The 27,109-nt window shown below is 40.5% G+C and overlaps 2 protein-coding genes across 4 annotated transcripts in view; one reads left to right on the top strand and one right to left on the bottom strand.

Annotated features, from left to right (window-relative positions):
- Window positions 1–7,566: 7,566 nt before the first annotated feature.
- On the bottom strand, window positions 7,567–21,754 carry LOC145400683 (EEF1A lysine methyltransferase 1). 3 transcript variants are annotated; one of them, XM_080273119.1, is made up of 5 exons: window positions 21,658–21,754; window positions 20,295–20,457; window positions 19,389–19,536; window positions 17,824–18,120; window positions 7,567–8,922 (listed from the first exon to the last, which is right to left on the bottom strand). In XM_080273119.1, the coding sequence occupies exons 2-5, from the start codon at window positions 20,445–20,447 to the stop codon at window positions 8,750–8,752; spliced, it is 771 nt and encodes a 256-aa protein (XP_080129245.1). In that variant the 5' UTR covers window positions 20,448–20,457; window positions 21,658–21,754; the 3' UTR covers window positions 7,567–8,749. The 3 variants fall into 3 exon arrangements, with proteins under 3 accessions (XP_080129245.1, XP_080129247.1, XP_080129246.1); XM_080273121.1 differs by having other exon boundaries at window positions 8,783–8,922; window positions 17,859–18,120; XM_080273120.1 differs by having other exon boundaries at window positions 8,783–8,922; window positions 17,772–18,120.
- Window positions 21,755–22,140: 386 nt separating this feature from the next.
- Window positions 22,141–27,109, top strand: part of LOC145400685 (sphingomyelin phosphodiesterase 4) — a 30,395-nt gene continuing 25,426 nt past the window's right edge. The window contains exons 1-2 of the mRNA XM_080273122.1: window positions 22,141–22,179; window positions 26,462–26,764. Coding sequence (XP_080129248.1) covers window positions 22,141–22,179; window positions 26,462–26,764 — 342 coding nt within the window. The remainder of the gene's footprint in view (window positions 22,180–26,461; window positions 26,765–27,109) is intronic.

Raw genomic sequence — 27,109 nt, forward strand, 5'->3', positions numbered from 1 at the left:
ACTTTGGATATTAGAGGAATTAGATACAGCCTTCATTAACCCCTTCACTGCTGGAGGTCTATCCTGAGTTGAATATAATCTTAACTAGATTGAAAGAGTAACGGGTAAGGAAGGTGTGCTGAGGTGCTGTTTAAGCCCACACGAATGCAGTTAAAAGTGACCCATACATAACCACTCAGTTTCTCTTCATCTGTTTGTCTGTCTATAGCCAGATGCCTTGATCCCAAATGGGGCAGCCACAAACAAATTGCCTCCATGTTGCCCTGTCCCTTGCCATTTTGCTGCCCTTCCCCAAACTTACACCCCCTATTTCATATACCTCTCTTCTCCATCCTTCCATCTCATCCTCAGTCTTCCTCATGCTCCCCCCTCCACTTCACTGTATTTCATCCTTACAGTATTCCGGTGCTCCATTAAGCCATCCTTATGCCACTTCATTTAATCCTTTCGGTACTCTAGTTTTTCTTTACATCATCCTTCAAGCACTGTACATCATCCTTACAATATTCTGCCATTCCTTTCCTTCATCCCTGTATTCTAATTTTCCATTACTCCATCCTTATTCTGTGGCATTCCATCCTTCATCCCTTCATCACGTCATTTCATCCTCACAGTATTCTTGAATTCCTTTACCCCATCCCTGTGGCTCCTCCAGAACTGAATAATGTGGGTATGTTATGGATGTATCTGTTGCATTTTGAATGAACCACTGTGCAATAAAATAATGAGCCGTAAAGTTATGTCCGTTACGAGAAAGAGAAAGGATTGTTAAAAAAAATTTAACACTATACTCCACCCTCATGGCCATACACTGGCATCATTCCTTAAATGCTGAGATGTAACAGGAGATTAACAGACAGTGTGAACCATGAAGATGTGCATGTGGACACAGAGCCATAGTATTGTCTAATTCTTCCATTGAACACTGAAAACTAAGCTGCAAAAGGCTGAGTCTCTGCCAGGTTGAGATATGGTTAGCAGAGCCATTTTAACGCAGGGTCATTACTTGGCCAAGTACGGTATTTTGTTAAGTCGTAAATATGACCATTGTATTATATGTCTACTCAGACTTTTATTCGCTTGACAGTTGTGTACATGCAGTCTTTTTTTTTATTTCAGAGTCTATAATGCTTGCTTAAAATTGGCTATTTTTGCCATCACGTGTTATTTATGCACTGCAGGTAGTGATGTCATTTCTTAGCCAGCAAGGCAGCAAAGAAGTGACATCACAACTGCATTCACCACTCAGTGCCAGGGACCCTGAGACTTGTTTCTTTCCCATCTCCTTTTGTCAGATTTTATTTCATGTTCTACGATTTGCTGTCCTCAGCACTGTCATATTGTTAGGGGCTTTCAAAACTTGCAAGAGTTTCATTTCACTCCTAAGACAGTTTGTATTTTATTGGCCCACCGGTTCATTTAGCAGGAGAATATTAGGGTTCTTTTCCACACTTCTTTCTCGAACAACATTTATTTCCATTTTGTCGTCAGTAAAGTGAGGTTTTGTTGTACAGTGATCAGCAGTAGTAATTATGATTGTTGATGAGTGCTGTAGGTTGTATTTTTGAATGTGTGATGATGATGAGCATTGTTTGTTGACATGATGAGAGCTGTATGTTGGTGTGATGTTTGAAGATGGTGTTACTGGCAAGCTTTGGGGTAGCTGTCGTGTTTTTGTGTTTACAGAATCTCTCTAATTTTATCTGTGTATGTATATGGATAGGTTAAAGTGTGCAACATCAAGCCGATAGGACTTTTTAATATACAGTAACTGTGTATAAGAAATACATGGCATGAAAGTTCAGAAGGTAGAGTGAATGGAAGTGAGGCTGACTGCAGTGTGATAAGATGAGGAAGGGCAGGACAGAAGGTTGGAGTTGGGAAGTACATGAGAGAGGGAGGGTTGGGCTGGTTGGAAAGCATAATGATCCAGAGTAATAGAGAGGCATGGAGGCACTTCATGTCACAACCATGGTGGATGGACTGTAGGGTTAGGCATATGACAGTTTGGTGTATGTATAAAATACACATTTAAATGAAGAACAGAGCTGTGCATTTTTATTATATAAGAATACAATCAACTTAAGATTTATCATTACCCTTTTGCTTAATAAAATAGGACCTCAAGGAGTTTAATCTTCAGTGATAGTGAGAATAATCAAAATACTGTTGTCCATTGATGAAGTGAAGGGTGAAATAACAAGAAGCACACGGGTAAGAATAATACATTAAGAGGTAGTCAAATATTACCCCCATCAAGGTGCAGGAACCTGAGGCTTGATTAATGATACTGATGATGACAGATGTAATGATGGAGGTAGGGAAGTGAGAGGGTACTCCATCCATCATCCAGTCATATGCCGTCCCATGAGGGTACATAGGAGTCCGGGGCTAGGCAAGTTGGTCCTGACTTGTAAGATGAAAAGTACTGCACATGGATAATAGGATAAAGAGATGACAGATGGCCACATGCTTAACCACTTGATTTGGGGTGACCCTTTTTTTGCTACCAAATGGTTTTATTCATCTTAGGAAAGGCCTCTTACATTGAAGGATAATTAACTCTTGCTGGAACATCCTCAGATGTGCTCATTTTCCCTTTTTATTCCCATTTTCGTTAACTCTGTTATACACTTCAGTTTGTTGACTGGCTCAGTGAACGGCAAGATTGGCCTGCTGTACCTTTGTTAGCTTTGAGAAACCCTCTGATGTCCAGTACTGCCTTTTTTTTTTTTTTTTTTTTTCCACCCCCACTGCAAAATGATTGAAAACGGCAGAAGAAAATCATTAGAAATAAGAATGAAAAATACTGTACATTCTTGGTCATTCTTGGATTCAGTGGGTTGAAAATCCATTAGCACTGATACTGTGAGGTGATCAGCAGTTTCCCCCCATGCTACAGTTCTAAATGTATGGAAAACCTTATGGTATATTCCAACACATCCCTGGCATGTAGTGAGGACTCCATGTAGTAGAACAGACCAAGTTACCCCTCAGCATCACAGTAAATTCATCTTCTCCCTGAAATCTACTTGAGTGTCTGGCCTGTCCAAGTCTTGACGTGCTGCTTGTGTTTATATATACAACTTGTGCTGTCCAGGTGTACAGTGCTTATGTAATTTGCTTTTTTTATTAGTAGGTTACCTTTAATAAAGTTACTATGGTATTCTCTGTGTTTAGTTGTGAATACCCTTGGCATAATTGATTCCATAACATCTACACTCACTTTCCCACAGTCATACTGCATTTTCTTTCCATGAGTTGACTCGAATCTAGGAACTACCATCATCATCATCAGCAGCTGCAGCAGCATTCTGACTTTCTTTCACCCTTTAAAGATTGGATGACATAGGATCTAAAAACAAGGAAAGAGAAAGTATGAAACTGGGGAAACTACCAACAGTATGCTCAGCGACATGATCAGTCATTCACACATTATTTTAAGTCGTTGAATCCTGGCTTCACTTCACAAGCCTAATCATCTGCTCTTACATTAGTTACAGTGTGTAGTATTTTCTTTGAGAGGAAGGATGGGACTGGAATGTATTGGTGTTGTCATGAGGAGGGATAGGTTGACATGGTTTGGGCATGTGGTGAGGATGGAAGATGACAATTGGGTGTGGAAGGCGAGGAATGTGAATGTCGGGGGTAGGGTTGCGAAAGGCAGACCGAAAAAGACCTGGGATGAGGTCATACGGTGTAACCTCGGGGATAAGGGACTAAATAGGAGGGTTGTCAGAGATGAAGTAGTGTGGAGAGCCACTTATCAAGTGACAAGGCCAACGTATGCAAGCATGTTGGAGCCTTTGTAAATGATACAATGTATCCATTTCACACACAGCTGCAGGATTGTCATCCTGTTGACTATCAGATTGAAAAAAGGCTGCCAAACCCCTGTTATGTGTTTCTGTGCATGTACTGTAATTCATATACAGTAACTAACTAGTTCCTGAGACAGTCAGGATTGAGGGGACTTGAATGATGATTGAATAGGTGTATGGCCCATTTTGTGAGGCATGCTGTTGATTAGTTCTCCCTCTGTTGCATTTTCTCTTCCTTTTCTTTCTCACCCTACCCTCAAACCGTCTTTGGGTTGGGAAAAAGAGATCAAGATGATGATGATAATGTATTTCTCAAGATTGTAACCAAGTTCCAGGGTCAGCAACAACTTCAACAAGTCTGTAGCAGTTGTCTGTTGTCAGGAATTGTTTTTCCTGTTTTTTTTCACCTACTCTAGATGGGTTGTAAGTTTTGTTGTTGAGTAGCCCTGGTCTGTGGCTGATCAGACCCATCAACTGCAGGCAGGTAGCCATCCCTGGAGGTTTGTCCAATGCAGTGTACTGATGATCCCTGGTAGTGAACTGATGATAACAGTGATGGTGATGGTGGTGACAATGATATATGACATTCAGTAACCATATTTACAAACCTCTGTACTTATATACGGGATTACAGTACGTATCAATTCTATGGTCATCATTCATGTAACCTTCATACCACGTAACTAAATAATGGGGCGATGTGGAGCCCTTGTTAACTGGGTGGAATGACATGTGCAGTGTCCATCCAGGAACCAGACCTGCTCAATTCCCTGCACCTTGCTGTAGGGAGGCACTGTCAACCACAAGAGAATATCAGTTCTCTGCACAGGATGGCCCTGCAGGTACAGTTGCTTGCTTGCAATTGGCGGGTCTGCTTGGCCAGGCAGATGGGGATACTCAACTGCTGCAACTACTGCTGTAACTGTAAAGAGATCCCTGTGTTACAATGCAGTGGTGTCATTTGATGCAGGCCCCTGTAGCAAAGCTGGGCAGAGGTAGATGCATTTGGAATATTAAACCCTTTCCGTTTTGTCACAAACCATCAATGTTTTCAATCTAGGGATAGTCTCCTAGTAGTGAATGGATTAGTGAAGGCTGTATCTAACCCCACCAGCCTCCAGTACAGAAGTCCATCTTGAGGTGAACAAAATCATTTGAGGATAGGAAGAATAAGATATAACAGCATGCCAAATTTAAGGGGTTATAAAGGAATGTGCCTTGATGGTTTGAACTCCCTGAATGCAAAGAACTTTAAATTAATAATGTACAAAACCGCCCTGCTCATCCTGAAAATCTCCACATAGGGTAGCCTGACAGAAGAGCCTCTGTAGTTATCTCTTAATATATCTCATCTTTCAAGAACACTTTCCCCCAAATTAACTCTTATTCATAAATTGATTGTTAATGAACTGATATTTATTAATTGATTTGGCTCATAATAAACTGACTTACCTGGATCCTTCTTCATACTAAGCTTATTTATACACAGCTGTGATGTATTATTTCTGTATTTCATCTTTAGTTAACCCTTTGTTGTGTTTGCAGGGTGAGGATGTGGTGGTACCCCCAGAGCACCGTTGTGTCAAGTGTTTGCGTCGGTTCTCCACGCTGGCTGCACTCATCTCCCATGGCAAATTCTGCTCCCTGATGCGGATGAAGCCCGACATCCTTCCCAAGATCCCGCTCAGCTCCCGCCTGTGCTCGGAAACTCCAGAGAAGAAGATTGCCATTCAGATCCGCAAGGACTACAAGAAGACCATGACCCCAAATACTGCCAATAATCTGTCCAACAGCCACTGCGATGACGGCATGCAGGGTCAGCACTCAGAGACCAAGGTCCCTCGTGTCAAGAAGGAACAACAGGAGGACGAACTAATGAGAAAAATGGATACAATGATAAGCCAGTTGTGTAACTTCAAGACCCTCAAGTGCATCCCTTGTGACAGGCGATACCGCTCCTCGGCCATACTGCGGCGACACATGAGCGCCCACTTCAACATGACGAGGTACAAGTGTCGTCTCTGTCCGTTCCGCAGCTACAACCGGTACGAATGTATTGGCCACGGCATCAGCAACCACCAGGCCACCGAGGACACGGCAGGAGATCTCATCATTGAAGAATTTAAGGTTGGGCAAATGAGATACCACTTGTGTTCTGAAGAGAATGCTTCTGTGGACTCAGTGGAGGTGAATGATGTGAGTAACACCCCAGAGAAAACAAGTCAGACGTTGGAAGAGTCAGGTGAAACTAAAGCCATCCAAACATCCAGCAGTAGCTCATCTACCAGTAAAAATGTTGGTGGTGGAGAGAAAAACACATCATTGTTTTCAGAAGAGTCTACCTGCAAGTCCAATGCCAAAGAAAGCACCGCTGAGATTAAGGAGGAGAATGATAATTCAGAGACTGCCAGGAGTGGTGAACATGATGTAAAACAAGAGCCTGTGAGTGGCACAGACATAGATGGCAGAGAATTATCAGCTGAGAAGCCTGACAACATATCAATACATTGTATTAAACCTGAGGGCAGTACACTGGAAGCATTGGAGGAAGCTGGTCAACTAAATGGTTGTCCCAAAGATCCCCTCAGTGTTAAACAGGAAACAGTGCAAAGCGCCATTTGTACAGTAGAACCCGAGGTGAAGACTAACCTGTCTCCAGACACCTGTACCTCAGAGAACACCAAGATGCCTGAGGTAGTGAAACAGTATCCCTTGAGAGGCTATGGTGACTCCTCCACCTTTAAGAACCAGTGTGTTGAAGACAGAGATGAAGGGAAGTGCGAGCGGCCACACAGATTACGTAGGAGCCTGGAACAAAAGGACTTCATATATGAAGGTAAGAATGTGAGCTTTAATAAAAGTGATAAGCCTGAAGACCAGTCTCCTCTATCAAGTGTGAAAAAGAAACAGCTGAAGGCATCAGACAAAGCTGTAAGTAGGAGAAAGAATTCATATCAAAAGTCTGACCTGCCTTCTAAAAGAATAAAAACAGAAGATGCCATGACAGCATATGATTCCTGCAATGGCAGCTCTCAAGTGGAAAGTCCCAGTAGGAGTAAAATTTCCATCATGACCCCTGCAGACAGCAAGGACACAGACCAGTCACTGACAGACAGTCAAAAGGAGAAGCTGTTTAAATCACAGCTAGTTGTAAAGTGTGAACCTCTTGTCTTGAGTGAAAACGGGTCAAGGCAAAGCCCTGCAGTGAAGCACATGGATGATGAGGAAGGCAGAGATGTAGAGAGCCCACTGGATGTTGTCTCTAAGAATGGACAGGGTGATGATCATAATGTAATAGACACTAAGGTGCCTCAGATTAAGAAGGAAAGTGAATATCCGTTGGAAAATTCTAACTTCAAGAGCCGAACAAAGTTGAATAAAGAGAGGGAGGAAAAATCCAAAACTAAACTGAGAAGAAGCAAAGAGAGAGAAGAGAGGTTTGAAAGTGTTAAGGCAGTGAGTGGGGATGGTGATGAGTCCAAGCTAGAAAATTGTGATCATCTGACGTGGGAGATGGGGAATGAAAACCTAACTCAGGATCTTTGCTCAAAGGATCCCAAACCAGTTGTAAAGAAGACTGTTTTTAATGAAACAAAAACTGAATAATTTTAAACTTTTATCACTTTTTAGGAACTGTCCTTTATTTTAATAGTCAAGAAAGAATATTTTATTTTTCATGAAATGAAAAAGAATTATATGTAATCATGTTTTTACCACTCTGTTCACAAACATTGCTACCTGAAAATTAACAGTTATCTGAATTTTTATATAACTGCAGTGATTTTTTTTTTGCACCAAAAGTATTGAGCATCAAATTTTAATTTGACATTTAGATACGCAGAGTAGATGTATGATTATCCAGACTGGTTGTTCCAAAGGCTTATCAGGCACTTGTCACATGTACAATATTGTCACTCCTGTATCCACACTATGTACATTATAACTTATAGATTACCCTTGGCCCCAAGCACCTCACAAGGGCTAGTGTGGGACAACAATTGTATGTAAATTTTCAGTCTTTATTTTATAGCAAATAATATTCCTTGTGTGAGTGCTTGTGGTATTTAAAAACATGAAAAAAAGAGGACTTGGAGTACTGCCACAGTGTCTGGGGTTGCTCCTCCATTATATAAATAACCCATAATGCCTTGGGAACAATTCAAAATGGATAATTGGATTTCTGCTTTACGTAACATGTACGATACAGCCTGTGAAACCACAGGATCAGTTTTGGAGAACTTTTATACATGTTATGGAGAGAAAATGTTATGTAACTACTGAGAAGCATAGTTAATTTATTTTTGACTAATAATATACTCATTTCTTCCTTGTTTAGTTGTATTAATACAGTTGCTCCCCTATTTACAGATTTAATTGGATCTGAGAGTTGGTTTGTAGCTTGAAAAGTTCGTAGGTGAAAGTCACATACCTGAGCATATGCGTACAAATGATTAGTCATTATCAACACAGGTAGAAACTGAAATATTGTTGCACTAGTTGCTTTAAGTAAGTTTGATCATTAGTACCATAATCATTTAGTTTTAATATGTATTGTTTACAGTATTTTACATATGCCACTGAGAACATAACTCATTTAATGCTTTCATATCTCCAAAAGTTTGTAAATTGAAGTTTAGTAATTAAGGGAGCAACTGTGTGCACTCGAGACCTGTCAGCCCGTATTCTTGTCAAATTAGGTGTCTTTGTACCACCTTTTCCTTAACCAGTTATGTGGCAGACTATCCATTGATATTCCTTTATGCTGTTTTTATCTTTTTACTTTCAACATAGATTTCACAAATAACATACATGAGACTATTAACTTGCCACGTGCTGAAACGAACTTGTAAAGAAGAGGTGGTAGGGAGCCTCCTTAGACGATAAGACAAGGGGCCGTAGTGACAGACAGAACAGTTGCCGTGTTGGTCCTACAGCCATTGCTTCACAGGGGCTGGTGATGTGCGTCCCAGTGAGTGCAAACCTGCCAGACCTACACTGAGTCTCTGGCATGTATTCTTGTTGATAGTGGGGCTTTCTGTCACCTCTTCCTTACTGTACAGCAGTTGGTTTGTTTTTGATGGTATTGGGTCACTCCCACAATCTGAAAAATTTATTGTGGTTGCATGATATTCACTAAGCCTTGGTTATGAGATACAAATGTGTCTCCCTGGTTACTAGTCAAATCAAGTCTCCACTCTGACTATGTACTTGGCCATCAAGTGGGCTGAAAGGGGTTAGGGATCTTTGTCATGTTAGAGCAAACATGCTGTAGGTTATTTTCCAGTGTTGCACATTCTTCTCATGTAAATTATCAATGCACCATGTAACTACAAGCAAAATTTGTAAACACCTCTGCTGATTTTGCAAGTGGCAAGTATTACATGTAGTGGAAATGTTGGGTGGCAGAGAGAGAGAGGTTACAGCTTCAGTTCTTGCTTTTCTCTAATGTTTCAGACTACACAGAACCCAGCTTCAGAGAGATTGGGTTGTGTGTAGCCTGAAACGTGAGAGAAATTTTATAAAGAATTCAAGCTCCAACCTCTCTCTCTCTCCCTCCCACCCAACATTTTCACTTGTCACAGTGGACCATCTACATTGCATAAACAACTCCTTCCTTGCATCTTCCTCGCCCATTCATGCCCAGTCGTACACATTTCACACCCTCCCACTCAAGTATTTATATGTGATAGCAGTATAAAGCATGTAACAAAATGGTATGAGAAGGAAGGGTACTCTGTGTGGGTGTGAGAGGATGAGAAATAGGGAGGGGAGGTCAAAATGTTGGCAGAAAATTGTTGATCAACCTTGCTTGTGGCTGTGCATTGATATTAAAAACAGAAGTAGGATAAGAAGGAATATGAAGGCCTATTAAGATGCTAGAAAGACTCCTGATCTATGAAGAATACCGCCAGTGTGCTAGAAACTACATGTCAGGAAGATGAGTGAGTGGATATATGGCCATTTCACCAACCACTCTGTTCAAAGCTTCTCTACTTTTGTTTCCTTTCCCTGTTGCTGGATCCTCTTCATCCCATGGAAATAGCGGAAAATTAAGTTAGGATGATGGTGACCGAGAATGAGATGGAGGGTTGGGGGTAAAGAGGTATATGAGAGAGGGGGTGTAAGTTGAGGGGAGGACAGTGAATCAGCAGGGGACAGGACAACATGGAAGTGATTTTTGTGAGCACCTCTTATGGGATTAAGGCGTCTGGCTATAGATAGACGGAGACACACTACATCATCCTAGAGCTGTTTTCCATGTTCACAAAGGGATAGGGAGATGTAGGGGATATACACCTTTGTCATCATGTACTGTATATAGAACATTGACTCACTCACTGTTCTGTAACTCCGTCTCAGCTAAGTAAAACCATCGGGCATTAGCTTGATCACTAGACTAATCCCAGCCTTGAGAGGTTAATTATATGACAAGGAAGTCAAAGTTCCAGCAGCCTCTCTCTTGCGGTGCTGGCAGCGCTACAAGGCTGCTTGCACCACAAGTGTTGGGCGTTAGGGTTGTATTCCACTACAAGGAGGGGGAGGTTACCAGTTCCACCTTACTCTTGCAGCCTTTACAACATGTACTATAAGGATTGGAAGGATATATCAGCCAGCCACTGTCTTTGAGGTTTCACATGTCTGTACATTTACCCTTTGAAATAATGTGTTAAATGACAGACTAAAAATCCCATCATAATGAGACTAAATATGTTAAAAAATTGTGTACTAGGTTAGAGGAGTGCTTAAACAACCAATTTTAGTTGAGTCTCCCTTATGGCTCAGAAGGCCTTATTTTGTTGCTAGTATTTTTTCAGATCACTAGGAATGTGACTTTAGCCCCAAATCTGGTAACTCTACATAGCATATTTAGCACCAGTGCATATATTATCTCGATATCATATCTGGTTTATTTGTAGTTATCCCAATTCACATTTTTGTTTTCGTATATGACATTTGTTCATAGTTTGTGCAACATACTGTACAGTGTAGTAAAAAAAGATGGTTTATTTGTATTTACCCAGCAGGGATGTCTGTAGTAAAACTGCTAAGATAGATATGCTGGAAAGTGGTGTCAAGTGCCAGTAGGATTATGGACAGCTCAAGTGCTATAGACGCCTCAAGACATTTATTTTAATCATTGCCCTCAGTTTTATTGTATTCCAAATTCCCATTTTACAGTCGGACATGTAGGACCCCCAACATTAGACAGGGAAACAGAAAAGTAGAAACTGTCAGTCAGTGAAATGTGCCATACATCCACCACCATCATTCAAGCCTTCAGACTTCCTGGCTTCATCCTACTGACTAGAGCCCATATTCTCATTCAGTAAAGAGGAAATTTAGCACCTCATCCTTAGTGATTTATTTTTGTATCCTGTTGGGTAATATTATTTTATACATTATGTACGCAGAGATTGGCCAAATTAGAATTATTTAAGCAACTTAAAAGATGATATTTACATATAATAAGCAAAATAAATCATTAAGGAAGAGGTGTTAGTAACCTTCCTGACCGTACAAGAATACTGTCCCGTGTCCTACACCTGTACCTTCATCTCATCGTTACTTTTGTTAGGAACTGTTTTATAATGGCTAATAGGACTGCTGCGATACAGGGTGGGTTAAGATAGTACACATGCATAAAATAACTTGGCCTATGTTCCCAAAGTGCAGAACACTCATGGTCTGTGCATTGTGTTGCCATTATGTACTGTTCACTCCTGAGTATTTTTTTCAGTTATCTACAAGTTACTATTGTCTTGAAGCTGGTGAAATGGAAGTATAACAGATTAAGGAGTATGTACTTCAGATAATATGTAGACTGCCTAAGTATTTATGATGGAAAGCTTAATTTTGTTACTCATAATATGCATAGCAGGACCATGTACACACGTGGCAGTGTGATCTAGTACATAATCATACACATATGCAGACTAAGAGGAATATTGGTCCTGAGATTATAAAATGTCTCCCCATCCAACACATACACACAAACACACATGCACATGTACACACACAGTTTCACTGACGAAGTGGTTACTGTCCCCCTTGAGCAAGGGGATGGGTGTGTGCGTGTGTGAAGGTAACAGCCTTGCCGTCAGGCCAGACCATATGAGCTCTCAGCTCTCCTCCAGGAAGGGTAAAAAGCTGACGATCATGACTACCACGTGATCCTGACCGACCTGGTGAATCACACACATTTACACTGAATTGAAAGAAATGTATGATAAAATAGTAGCACAAGATGGGGCATTACAAGTCTTATCAAAGTAGCCACACACACACACACACACACACACACACACACACACACACACACACACACACACACACACACACACACACACACACACACACACACCCATATCCACATGACGGCTGTAGAATCAAGGTGGCCATGTCCCATCCAACGTCCTTGGAGGTCTCGTAATTCATGCCACAGTTATGTATGAGGGAACTGCCTGTGATTAGCGTAGCACGTAGTAATTTATATTCTACCACTGTACGTCAAGTTTGGGGGGACCTGTGCCTCGATTCACAAATTTAACATCAATTCCCTCTGATAACTCCAATTTGTTTTGTCTCGAAGAATTAGACATGGAAAGAGTTGTCATTTAATTTCCTTCATGTTCTGTGCAAAACAAACCATGGAGTGAGATTATCCTGTAACCAAGATTTGCTTTGATTGTATTTGTGTTGTGATGAGAACGGGTAGATTGATATGGGTTGGACATAATGAGAGAACGGAGGATGACAACTGGGTGCAGGGGGTGAGAAGTGTGAATGTTTAGGGTGGAGTTGCCAGAGGTAGACTGAAAAAGACCTGAAATGAAGTCATACAATGTTACCCCAGGGTAAGGGACTGAACAGAGAGGCTGCTAGGGATCAAGCAATGTGGAGAGCTGCCATTAGGTGACTAAGGCCAATGCATGCATGTTGGAGTCCAAATAAAGGAAACAGAAACAAAACGAGGAAGAACAGTGAGAGGAGAATGAATAATGTTCGTTTGTTCCCCATGATGAAACAAACCTGAGTTATGAGAGGGAAATGATTGTAAAGTTAGGACGTGAATCTGGACCCTGTGCACCAAGTTCTCATTGTAAGTCACACTTATTTTATTTATTTTTTTACTTTATTTGCTCCAAGACCATGTTCAAAAAAGAAAAAAGTTTAAGTTTCATTGCCACTTTTAATGCTGATTTGCCAGTTTCCCCAATTTATAGTCTTCATTTTATGGAAAGAGTAATATTTTTGAATGTTTGACATACACTGGGGACTGCCTGTACTGTACTGTATATACCTCAGCCTTTCAGAGGTTTCCATGAAATTTTAACCCCTTCACCCCAAAGATGTCGTTTATTTCTGACTTTTACAGGCTGTCCTCGTTTAAAGTTGTTTTACTCAAAGTCCTTTCATTATTATGCTGCACGTGGATGAATGTCTGTTCTTTATTTAAAGTTGCTAATGATTATAGAAGAGTTTTGAAATCAGAAATGGGCATTCAGTATTTTGTTTTTTTTTAAAGCTGTAAATCACTAGCTTATGCCCTGGACTTCGGGCGAGGACTGACTGTATCCTTGCCACCCTCATATGCTTTTTTTCTGTCAGTTGAGGGGACATGACTGGTAGTGAGTGGGTTTAATTCCTTCAGTCTGGTGGTGCATTTCTGATTTTATGTATCCCATTTTGAGTCATTTCCAGTTCAGGGAGAGAGTGTTGGTTGTGAAGGGGTTAATGGAGAATGTGTCCAACCCTTGCATGCTAATTTTCAAAATCTTATGCTAAATTTCAAAATCTTATGATAAATCACTCAAAATGTTGTGCTAGCTCTTGCAAAATTTTATGCCAAATCTCCCAGAGTCATGTTAAATCTCACAAAATCTTATGGAAAATCTCCCAGAATTTTATGCTAAATCTCTCAAAAGTCTTAGGCCAAATCACCTATAATCTTAATAATAAATCTTTCAAAATCATATGCTAAAGCTCTAAAATATTATGCAGAGTCTCTCAGAATCGTATGCTAAATTTCTCAAAATCATATGCTAAATCTCAAAGTTTTATGCTAAATTTCACAAAATCATATGCTCAATCCTATGCTAAATCACCCAGAATCTTATGGTAAATCTCTCAAAATATTATGCTAACACCCAAATTTTATGCTAAATTTATCAGAACTTTTCTAAATCTCTCAAAGCATATGCCAGATCTTATTACAATCTTCTTATAATGATGAGGTAGTAAGGAAAAGATAACATACTCAGGCAGAAGGGCTTAAAGCTGTCTCTAACCCCTTCCAGTTCATAAAGCATCTTTTGTACTGAATAAAATCATTTTGCTGGTGGCAAGACAGGAATATAAAGGACGTCATCACTGTGAAGGCGTTGAGAATTGTTCTTGGGCGTATGGACATTTTCATTACAGTCATGAGTATTTGTTGTTATTGGAATTTTACTCATGCCTAAAGTACAATTTATGTATGAAATGTATATTTGAAGTACTGTATTCTGTACTGTACATGGAATTGCAGTTTAAAAATAAAAGATTAATGTTACTTTTACACATTTTGAGTAACATTGTTTTAATAACATACATCACGTATCCTTGTAACTGGTCATCATCATCATCGTAATCATCATCATTCATACCACCCATTTTCTCCACCCATGGGTGAGGTGGGTTCCAGAAAGCAAGGGAAAAAACATATATGATAGGAAAACTAATAACAGTGATAGGTGGTGGCAACCATCATCCACTCACTTGATGTAGAGCTGCCTACTTCTTCCGTCACCTTTATCATTTTTCTTCTCTCTGCCCTCCTCTCTTCTTATTTCTCCTATCTTTCATCACTTTTTATTACCCTTCTTTCCTTTTCAGGTGGCTGTACATTGACAAGCCTAGTGGTTTCCTGTAAGCCAGGAAACCATCTACAATGCTGGGTGGTAACCATGTAACCAAGCCATACTTGTTCCCTGTGTGTCAGCACATGGGTTGGCGGAGGGTTAGTGCCCCTCCCTGTAAAACAAATAACTCAAAGACAAATGGCCACCCTTTATGGGATTATGGTGTCAGGCTATAAGTAGATAGATAGACAGAAAACTAATAAGCAAAACATCCAGTGAAATGGGACACACACAAATATGCTCACTTGATGTAATGCTATCCTCAGAGTGTGTGTGTGTGTGTGTGTGTGTGTGTGTGTGTGTGTGTGTGTGTGTGTGTGTGTGTGTGTGTGTGTGTGTGTGTGTGTGTGTGTGTGTGTGTGTGTGTGTGTGTGTGTGTGTGTGTGTGTGTGTGTGTGTGTGTGTGTGTGTGTGTGTGTGTGTGTGTGTGTGTGTGTGTGTGTGTGTGTGTGTGTGTGTGTGTGTGTGTGTGTGTGTGTGTGTGTGTGTGTGTGTGTGTGTGTGTGTGTGTGTGTGTGTGTGTGTGTGTGTGTGTGTGTGTGTGTGTGTGTGTGTGTGTGTGTGTGTGTGTGTGTGTGTGTGTGTGTGTGTGTGTGTGTGTGTGTGTGTGTGTGTGTGTGTGTGTGTGTGTGTGTGTGTGTGTGTGTGTGTGTGTGTGTGTGTGTGTGTGTGTGTGTGTGTGTGTGTGTGTGTGTGTGTGTGTGTGTGTGTGTGTGTGTGTGTGTGTGTGTGTGTGTGTGTGTGTGTGTGTGTGTGTGTGTGTGTGTGTGTGTGTGTGTGTGTGTGTGTGTGTGTGTGTGTGTGTGTGTGTGTGTGTGTGTGTGTGTGTGTGTGTGTGTGTGTGTGTGTGTGTGTGTGTGTGTGTGTGTGTGTGTGTGTGTGTGTGTGTGTGTGTGTGTGTGTGTGTGTGTGTGTGTGTGTGTGTGTGTGTGTGTGTGTGTGTGTGTGTGTGTGTGTGTGTGTGTGTGTGTGTGTGTGTGTGTGTGTGTGTGTGTGTGTGGAGAGAGGGAGAGAGAGAATTCTGACAATATCTGGTGTTTTTGGTATAGTTCGCACATAAAAGCCTTGCATATTTAACTTTAGTGACTTTGTACCCTTACACTTTGCTTAAGTAATAATAATGAGAAAAATCAGACTGGAGCACAGACAGGCCAAACCCATCTCAGCAGGCTGAAGGGAGGTGTTGATGGCAGTGTGTTCTTATTAAATAGCTAAGGTCTGAGACCCCATCACTGAAAGCTTATGTTAAACGCATACCCCAGGCTGAAGGACTTGAGTTAGGACCTCCTCATACCAAAGAGGCTAAAGTATCATAAGACTATTGACAAGATATTTTGTTAAACTCATGTCTTAAACACAGTGATCTGAAACAAATATGCATTTATTTCTCATCATATTAACTGATACAGTTTTTAGCTCAATAATTTTAGTTCAGCTGTGTATTTTGAAGGATACACAAGTAACAGCTTATCTGTACGGTCCCCAATGAAGTACCATTACCTGGGAGGTTAAAAAGATTAGCAATAAGTAGTACTGCGGATGGTCCTCCTCATAATGCAGGGAGTTCTAAAATATATCAGTAACATTTTCCACACAATTAGTTCAATATGCTGAGGGAAACTGACACCCCAGTTGTACGGGCAGCAGGAGAGGTTTAACAGAAAATTGGTATATTGAATGCTGTTGGCTTCATAAAAAAATAAAAGGTAGAAAAGTAATGCTTTATAACAAGACTTAATGGAATACTGTTATGTAAGGATAATACATTTGATTGTATGAGAACCTGGAAGTGCTAAGAGTCCAAAATTCAGCATTTATAAGGACAGCTGCCATAAAGAAAATTAATGTGTTCTAAATTATTTTGTCCAGTTTTTCAGTGTGCAGAAAGTAATGATAATATTTTGGGGACTGCAGATGTTAAAGGCAATGGAGTGCAGTACAGTAATATTAGCAATGAAGTATAAGTAAAAAAGAACACTGCATTTACCTACAGCTCTTGGCAAGGCGCACGATGTACAAACACGACAGCCGAGCAATAGCTTAATACAATTTTATTTCTCTGCCTGAGTAACACTAACTGATGTGGTCAAAATCAGTATGATGCTAATATGATTATACTGTACAATCTATCATCATCATCATCCTGACCTTTTTTCCCCCACTTAAGATGGGGTGACGTAGGATCCAAAACAAAGTAAGAGAAAATGGAATAGTGGGAGAACACACTACTTGGCCACATGCACTTTGTATTTATAAGCTCTGATCATACCAGACATTTTCTTTCCCTACTGCCTCATGGAGATGCAGTAATGTCACCACTTCTCCTAAATATCAGCATATATATATACTGTTCTCATCATCTGAACAAATCTAACATGACAGTGTGTTCCAGCTTATGCCAAACACATGTATTTAGATGGCAATTCATATAAGCCGTGTGTTAAGTCAAGTGGTAGCAACTTCACTGTTAAGTTACATGTGATTTCTTAGTATGCTTGGGTACTTTGTAAATGATAATGCACCTGCCCTAATATCACCTGCAGCAGTGATAATTAAGATCATACACAACACAGCCAATGAAGGGATTACTGAGGATGGTTTTGTAATGCTAATATGGTTAAAACATTCATTAATAAGTTTTATACTGCATTTAATTTTCCTACTCAAATGTATAACAATTTTACTCTTGCATGCTGTCAATATCATAGTTAGCTAATCTGGCAGCACATGAATGACTGCCAATACTGAGATTATTTTCTTGTACCATAATACAGGTAATCACATAGTTAACACATTCACTCTTAATCTAAATCCAAATCTCTTTTCTTACTAAATCTCATAAAATTCCTGAGTACTGTCCTATTATAAGTCAAAAGTCTGTTTCAAAATACCACAGCATATTCCATACAACTGGCAAATCAGACTTACAGAAAGCAATTAAACTCTTATTGGCAATCTTTCTGCAATTTACTCTGTAGACTTAAGAGGAAAAGATATTGTCAGTTAGGGTGGAATTGTAACAAGGAGTTAATTGTACAGCGCTTGCTACCTTTTGCAGTGCTCATCAAGATCATAATTGGCATAGCACACAAATGGATTACTGAGGTTGTGTTCATGTCTGATCTCAAACTGGCACTTGGTCAGTCCCAGCAGTCGGTTTGCCAGCTCCTCCATCACCAGGCCGGAGCACACCACAATGCGAGCGTCGGGTTTCATCAGGAACTTGATTGTGATGGCTGTTTTGGTGAGGCAGTCTTCCGAGAGGTACGGGGGATCGGCCACTATGACGTCAAATTGTTCGCGCAGTTCTCGCTTGACACACATTGGGTTCCGGAAGTCATAGAATACATAATCGTCCTTGTACACGGCAAACCGGGTGTCGTACTCCAACACCTTTACTGTAATGAGAAAAAAGGGATTAGGAAAAGTACACTGAGGTGGTCTAGCCATATAGATAAGGTGAAGAGTGAGACACTAATGAGGAGAGTGTACGTAAGTAAGGTGTAGGGGAAGATTGAGGATGAGATGAAGGGATGGAATGGAGAAGTATATGAGAGAGGGAAGGCGTCAGATGGGAGAAAGGCAGCGAAATGGCAGGGGAGAGGGTGACATGGGGGAGATTTGTTTGGGGCTACCTCTTAAGGGATTAAGGTATCTGGCTATAGACAGACAGAAGGATAGAATTGTGGAATAAATAGGAAACACTGAGTTAAAGTATAAAAAACTTCCGTTAAAATTACCCTCAGACAAATGTACAGCACTGAAGAGGAGATAATACAGTACTGTTTAAACTACCGAGTGAGTGAGAAACAATGGCTTATATGTGTGAAACAGAGAGCAGAGTGCAATACAGAACAACCTCCCTTTTATTCCAGCCTCCCAACACTGCAGACTTCCATTATTCTAGTTTTAAGATTGCAATGTATAATCTGTGTTTGGTATGCATACATGTGACATAATCTATGCAATTTCCAGTACACCTACTGTGCTGAGGGCAGGAGAAACACATAAGAGACACCACTGGCCCTGGAATCAGCAGTTCTTTATCCTATCATAGTCCACAGCACCGAAAGGTAGGTGACTGACCTACATCTCTGGAGAATAAATCATACAAAAATAACAACACTAATAAATAAACTCTTGCCACCTCATATGAATTTAAAGTTACGCATACAGCACATGGCATTCACCCAGGTTGGCACTTCAGACCAAACCATCCGATATCTGTCATACAACCCTATTCATATGCTGTGCGTTCTGTTATTTCACATGCCTTGGTACCAACCCAAACAGATGTGAAACAGGGGCATCTTATTGTAGCTGCATTTTAATACAACTTATATATAATTCATGAAACTGTTAACGTTGGGTAGGAGAGAGAGAGAGACAGGTTGGAGCTTGAATTCTTTACTTACTCTGTTTCAGGCTACAGAACCCACCTTCAGAGAGTTTGTAGCCCAGAATATCAAAGAAAGAATACAAGTTCTAACCTCTCTCTCTCTCTCTCTCTCTTTCACCCAACCTTACCCCTTGTCAAAATGGATCAACAATATGAAAATGTTACTTTAGAAGAAATATGCATCGCCAAATAGTACCGTAAGTATGCCATGGAAATTCTTTATAGTACTTTTTAATACAGGTACACTTAATACAGTATGATACTAACATGTACAATTATGATCTGTATCCCTGAGTGCCCTGTACAATGTGGGTGATGATATACAAGCGATGGCCCCGTCCCGTCCTGCCGCCCTCAGACACTCCTCCGCCAGAAGTTTTGCCGTGTCCTCCGAGTACCAGAACTGACTCAGGTTCTGGGGGGATGGAGGGAAGGGATGGCCATTAACCCTTAGCCCATATATTAAATTCTTCTTCTTCACCTAACACTTATTTTATCCACTCCATCCTCCTATATATATTTCTCCTTCTTCAGGTACCACTTATTTTAACCGCTACATCTTCCTATATATATTCTTAACCCTTATCCTGGCTAAGGTGTTGCTTTCATTTTCTTAAAGATTACAATTTTATTCACAGGATCTTCAGTTATCTTCCTCAAGACCTATGGACATGACAAAAAAATGCACCAACTACCAGTAACACTATTACAACAGTCCTGAATAAAACAGCCTTAATGCAGCACAGAGTAGACAATTTGGAAGTACAGTACTGGCAGGTCCTGTTGTATGAGAATTTGCTATAAGAGAGACCGATGATACAAGAATGGGCAATTTAGACCCATATTTGGTGATGCAAGCAGGGCCAGTTAACCTAACCCTATATTTCCCATACGTTATGTATAAGTATTCTGTTAAACGAGTTTCGTGATCCCCCCTCCCCCTTTTTTTTTCTTCCATATACTATACAAGTATCTGTTATCCCGGGAGTCTTCCATTAACATATCCTACTCTCATAATGGGACCCGTGTGTAGTGCAGGGAATGAGGTGAAGATGTGCATGTAAACCATCTCTTGGTGCATGGATGGAGTGCAGGGCTGTGGGAAAAAGGATACTTACTCAAAAAAAAAAAAAAAAAAAAAAAAAAAAAACTCCCTTTCTTCCATGTTCTCACCCAGTTCTCGTCAAACTTGTCAGGAATATTGCCTTCTTCAATCTGCCGCAGTTTCTCCTCCCGCTCATCCTGCTCTAGGTAGAACTCCATCAGGACACACAGGGTTTCAGACGACAGCTGCGGCACATCGTCGTCACTCTCATCGCTTGACATTTTCACCACACTGAAAATTACCAAAGAATTTAACCCCTGGATTTCAGTGACAACTTTTTCATTTTGATCAGGTTAACTGCAAACCATATGATTCAGCCAGGATAGGATCTCTCACAATGAAGGGGTTAAAGAAGACTACATATATCTAATCCTTCCAATTCAGAAACTCTCTTAAGTTACACCAAATAATCTGGGGATGGCTTGAGTAGAATGTAAAAAAAAAAAAATTGTCACTGCATACAAACCCAGACATGCTTAATTTCCCTTTGCATTTCTTTTTTTTTTTTCTTTTTTACCTCGACATGATTTTCTTCATGTAATAAGACTCTGAACCTGAGGGTCAAATATATCCCACATTTGACCCCATACAAAAAAAAAAGAGGTCCTTTACCTGCAAAATAAATAAATAAATAAAATGGGGTTTCCAATCTTCTACCATGTGTAAATCAGTTGGATAGACAGTTACCGATGTTAAATTGCATCTCGCTAACTACTCTACTGCTGTACCGGTGTAATATGCACAGAATGACTTATGCTGGAAGTTACCGTTCCGCTTAGTGCGCATGCACTGAGTACCCTTTTTAGTTGCTGGCTGAAAGTATCCGCATGTTATATCAGTATTGTGCCGTTTATCAACAACATTTAATGAAATTTATGTGTCAGGGTAATAGTTAGATGTCTTATCGACCTATAGGAAACTAAAGGTCGATATATAGATATATATAAATAAATATACACATGTCTTTTACAGTCAGATTGTGAAATCAGTCATTTCGTGAATTAAGGTTAGTTTAATTTAGGTTAGATTGATCTATGATAAGGTTAGGTTAAGTTTGGTTGGGTTAGATTAACTTAGGTTAGAGAAGGAAACGGTATCATCCTGCATAAAGTCACTCCGTGCATTGACACCGGCAGTGATGACTCTGCAATTGCCTGTCTCTTTTATCATTTCTGAACCACCCTACAGTTTTACGGTTGATGGATCGTACACCTCTTATTTGGTTCACTTCACTAGCCTAATATATGAAAATTTCAGCTTTCATTGTTAAATTAATAAAATACAGTTTCCTCAAAATGTGAAGAATAATCGTCATTGCATATTTAATGCTGGGAAGATTCTCTTGACCGTATGGTACCCTATGTTTATCTCAAATTCCTAAGTTAATCTACTGCAACAGAGTCAGTTGGCTATGAGAACTGACCACCGTACCGGCGTGGCCGACAAAAGGCAGAGAAGCAGAGTCAACCACACCCACAGTCCCACACCCAAACCACGCCTTGCTGCACCGCGTGTCAGCTGATTTTTGTCAAGGGCGCTTGGAATGATCGCACTTCAAACATTTCGTCCCCTGCAATTGATCCTGAGTGTCTGGTATTTTGTTCTAATGTATACTAGTGTGATTAATAATGTGATGGTCCAATAGAGATTTACTTAAGAGCTTCAGCGAATCTTATCTTCAGCCATTAAAATTATATGTGGGATGGAAGAAAACAATATAATCGAAAAGTCTAATGTTTTTGTAAACAGAAAACGTTCGAATACAACAAATTGTACACGACTATGTTTATTTATGCTACTGTGCTTTATTTAATATATTAAAATACCCATGAAATACAAAATAAGGGCTATTCTTATTTGATGAAGGCTAGCAACTATTATAAATCAAATCATTTTCGTTCGTGAAACTTTCAAATGACAACAAACATGGCGGCGCCAACATTGTCTTTGAGCGTGAGTTACTGATAATAACATTTTAAAACTTTGTGGCTGACTGTATGCTAGTATGAGCAGTGTTTAAGATGTACAGGGAACAGGGATTACGCCAGAATGGATAATAACGATATCTTTGCATCAGATTAAAACGCAGACGTGTTAAGTGGAGCAGCTCTTCTACCTACAAATTTGGAACCTGGCTTTAATATTGTCAAATTTGAGTTTTTAATGCTTTTGTTTAACATGGAAGGATCAGAGTAGGATGTGAAGTACTCTTTAATGAACTGTGCCAAGTAACTCTCTTGACTTAACAGTTTCAACACCGAATCGTGACGTAAATGTCATGATAAGCTTTGCTCCAACATTTTTTTGTAGTGCAGCAGTCCTATTGATCAGTTCCTGTGTGTTTCTTGGGAAAAGCTGCAATAAAACTCCCATTAGCAAAGGATGAAAATTTTTTGACACGGATTATCTTTTCATAACTGTAAATTCATTTGTGACGCCCAGATTCTGTGGAAATGTCATTTATGTCACCAAAGGTTGTATAATTCATTCATGGCACCAAAAGTCAGTGAAAATAATGTTACTTAAGAGCACGACGTTTGGTTTGTTGATATCAGCAGTGGTGTCGTATAGGGGGCAATGGGTTGATTCTGAGCCCAAACTCATTTGTCCCCAGATCATTCAGGTTAGTTAGGCCAGGTTAAATTAAGTTTGAGTTGGTTGAATTAGGATTAATTCTTTACCCAACATGTGTGGCCTATCCATAATTTTTTCTGAAATGAGACTTTCATAGGTTACTTGTTATTATTCCTGGATTACCTCAGTTACTGCAGATTTTTATAAACTCACTTCTGAAAACTATAAATGAGAATTTAGAGTGCTTAAATATTCCACTAACGTCTGCCAGTAGCCTGCCGTTTTTAACATTCCTGACACTCATTTTTAAAGTTGAAAGCTGGCTGTCAAATGCAAGGGAGGTGAGGTCGGATTAGGTTTGACTTGGCTAGGTTAATTTTGGTTAAATCATTAAGTTTCCCATTTCTTTGACACGGGATACACTGACACATCCAGTTGGAGTGATGGTTGGTAAACAACTCGGCTAGTCGACGAGATCGTTGGTAAACATTGCTGCAGGTGACGTGGCCACTTCCTTAAATACCCCAAACTAGGTATATTTAGCCTTTTTCCAATCACTTCTCTCACTCACAGTGGAACAGTTAACTGTGTTGCCTATGTACCAAATTACTTACCTTGAGATCATGAGTTTCTTGTAATATACTGTAGGTGGAATCGCCACACCCGATTGGTAGAGAATTACCAAATTAGGTTAAGTTTTGTTAGGTTAGGTCATTTTGGGTTAGCCTAGTTGGGATGAACGATTCATGATGGTTTGACTGTGGTGCCAAATGAACCAAAAAGACCAACATGGTGGACATGTTGGTTTTTCTGGTTGATGTCTTAAAAATTACACTTTTCCACAGCTTTTTAAAGCTATCACAAAGTTAATTACATTATACCATAGTGAATTGAGAAAAAATACAATTGTAAATTTTATGCATGGTATCTCCAGCAGTTTCACCATATTTTATACCACAGTTTAACCTGAAGCAATCACTGTTTTGTAAATTTTTTAAATTCATAAACAGAAGTTTGTTGTCAGTGCATGTCCACCACCAAACTACTGTAATTTATGTTATGTGGGTGAGCTATGTTGAAATTTTGAATTGAGTGAAGGTCAGGTCTAATCCATCCAGCTGACATAGCCTCCCCAAAGCCAAAGAAGTGCTTCAAGAACTATCACTAATAATAGAGTGAAATTTAGGTGGTAGAGGGTGGCAACAATCATCCACTTACTTGATGTATGGAGTGCTGTGTACGTCTTCCTTCATCTTTAACAGTTTTTCTGTGTCTGCCCCCTCTCTTCCTACTTTTCCAATGTTTCCTGTCACTTTTTTATTACTCCTCTTTCCCTTTCAGGCATCTTTGCATTGAGTGACAAGCCAAATGGTTTCCTGTAAGCCAGGAAATCATTTACATTGCTGGGTGGCAACCATATAACCAACCCAAACATGTTCCCTATGTGTCAGCAAGTGGGTTGGTGGAGGGCTAGTGTCCCGCCCCTTAAAACAACAAACTCAAAGACAAATGGCCACCCCTTACAAGACTGTGGTGTCCAGCTGTACAGTAGATTGATAGATCTTTGGTACTGTTCTGTGTTGGCTAACATCACACTGATTGTCCTCCTCCTAGTAGAGTGATTAGTGAAGGCTTTACCTAACACCCCCAGTTTAAAAAGTTCCTGTTATTGTTGTTGTTGTGGTCCCAGGCTCATGTGGATTTGAACTTGGTGGTCAGCAGAGTGAAGTTGCCTTTCTGCTTTCTACCATCCCCCTCTTGGTGGGTAGGGAAGGAGTGCAGGGATGTTTGTATAACCAAGCAACAGAGCTGAATCTAGCCTAACTTGGCTTAACTGCATGATTAACCCTACCTCCTGTGCTAAACTTATATTTTGTGCACTGTATCCTTCTCTTAGTCATACCAACCACCCAATTAACCAACCACACAACTAACCATCCATCCATCCATCCATCTGAACACTGGTAGCTGCTGTTATCCATTTTCTACTCTGTCATCCAACCACCTATTTAGTTCTTGATTTTGAACGTACTACCAGCTTTCATCTATCTGTCGGGCATCTGTCCTTCCATTCATCCACCCCTTCATTTATTGATTCATTGACAGTCAGCTATCCATCCATTTATCTGTCCATCCTTTCATTTATTAATACATTGGCAGTCAGCTCGCCATGCATTTATCTATCCATCCTTTCAGTTACAGTATTAATACATTGGCAGTCAACTCTCCATCCATTTATCTGTCCATCCTTTCATTTATTAATACAGTATATTGGCAGTCAACTATCCATCCATTCATCCATTTACTAATTCAGTGGCAATCACCTCTCTATCCATTCATCAATTCACAGACAGTCATCCATCCATCCATCCATCCTTCCATCCATCCATCCAGTCTGCCTTTATGTGAGTTTCCCCATTGTTTGGCGGGAAGCAGGCTGCCTCCCCTCTCTCTCTCTCTCTCTCTCTCTCTCTCACTTACAGGCTACAACATGATGAGCTTGGCTTGGCATTCCCACCTAAGGGTGCTAACTGCCATTTTTATTCCCAAATTATTGTATAGGGGTTCTCTGGTGTGTGTGTGTGTGTGTGTGTGTGTGAGAGAGAGAAATTAGTGTAGTGTGTCCTGTGGTTTGGTTGTGTGGTTGTGTGGAGTTCTTTTTTTTTTTATGTGAATTTATCAGAGAGAGAGAGAGAGAGAGAGAGAGAGAGAAGGGGGGAGGGGAGAAGGAGGGAGTATTCTTAATTCAGTATACTCCTAGCTGGCAACCGATCATATCCAAGAGTAGGGAAGGGAAAGGGTGGGACATATAACAGAGTCTGACCCCTGATGTGGTGTGGTGGTGTGTGTTTGGGGGGAAAATGACTGAGTTACACCATCCTGGCTCTGAGGTGGAGGATTTGACACCAGTGGAGGTAATAGGCAGTCTTTGTATCATTGGTTATATATATATACTGGTACCCATATATATACTGTATTATGTTTATAGATAATTGTGAGACGGGGGTGTGAGTTGAGAGCAGGGCAGTGGAATGGTGGGGGACAGGGCAACGTGGAGGCGATTTGTTTGTGGCCACCCCGAACGGGATTGGGGCGTCTGGCAGTAGATAGATAGGTAGATAATTGCCGTATAGGTTATTCACCTTAAAATTTATGTCTGCCGTTTAGGGGTTAATGCAAGCTGTATCTAACCCCTACAGTTCAAAATGCCGTCTTTAAGCTAAATATAACTGATAACACCAAGAAGAAAATACAGAACACATGAAGGCTTTATTTAATATAGTCTCCCATAAACCAAGCTGATTTGTTCGGTGGCAATAAGAATCATGTCTAATAAAGAATGTGTCATCTGGTTCTGTCTGTCTATCCATCTCTCTGTCTTTTTAACTGTTCACCTATCTGTCTATATATCTGCCTACCTATTTACCTATCTATCTTTCTGTCTGAAGCTGGGTACCTTAATTCTGTAAGGGGTGACCACAAGTGAATCATCTCTGTTACCCTGTCCTTTGCCATCAGGCTACCATCCCTCCAACTCACAGCCCCTCTCATTTATATACCTGTCCACACCACCACTCTGTCACATCCTCAGTCTCATCTGGTTCAAGGGCTTAAGCTTTTTGTTTCTGGTTCAAGGACATAGGCTTTCTGTTCATTTCAGGTGCGTCTCCAAAATGCCATATGTCAACCAGTGCTCCAGACTCGGTTAGATGAGATCACTCGCATCCTGAACGAGTCAACCAGCAAGGATGCTGGCCTGACCTTGCGTACCACAGTGGAGAGTATCTTTGGCCTAAGTGGTCAGGCGGGGTGGGGTCTGCGCACCATCACTCGCTCGGCACTACCCAGGGAGTTTGACCAGATGCGGGTCTTCCTTGGAGCCTCAGGACCACTGCTGTCACTGGCATATCGTCTGGCAAATGATCCCTTCCTTGGATTTGAGTTCCCTGTTGCCTGGCTTCCGGTGAGAGAGAGAGAGGGAGAAAAGAGAAAAATTGGTACTGTTGATATACAGTAGGAGTATCACTATGTTACATCAGTTGTAGCTGTAGTACTAATTAATTAAATAATAATTCATGAGTCATGAAAGTTGGAGAGTGAGTAGTACAGTGCTGTGTTCTTGTAACTGCCTGCTCACATGAATGCAGACTTGGTGCCCAGTGGACTGTAAAAACTTGTGCCAATTGGCTGGGCATTCCCATAGATCTTTTGTTGAGATTGTGTTGAAGGGTAATGTATTGTGGTGTGAGGGACAGCAGTACAATGAGGGCAGGATGGATTGTTAGTAAGGGAAGAGCACTTTTCATGG

Source organism: Coenobita brevimanus, chromosome 53 (genome assembly GCF_032717465.1).
Source record: "Coenobita brevimanus isolate Jiangsu-jjx chromosome 53, ASM3271746v2, whole genome shotgun sequence".
Classification (NCBI taxonomy): Eukaryota; Metazoa; Arthropoda; class Malacostraca; order Decapoda; family Coenobitidae; genus Coenobita; species Coenobita brevimanus.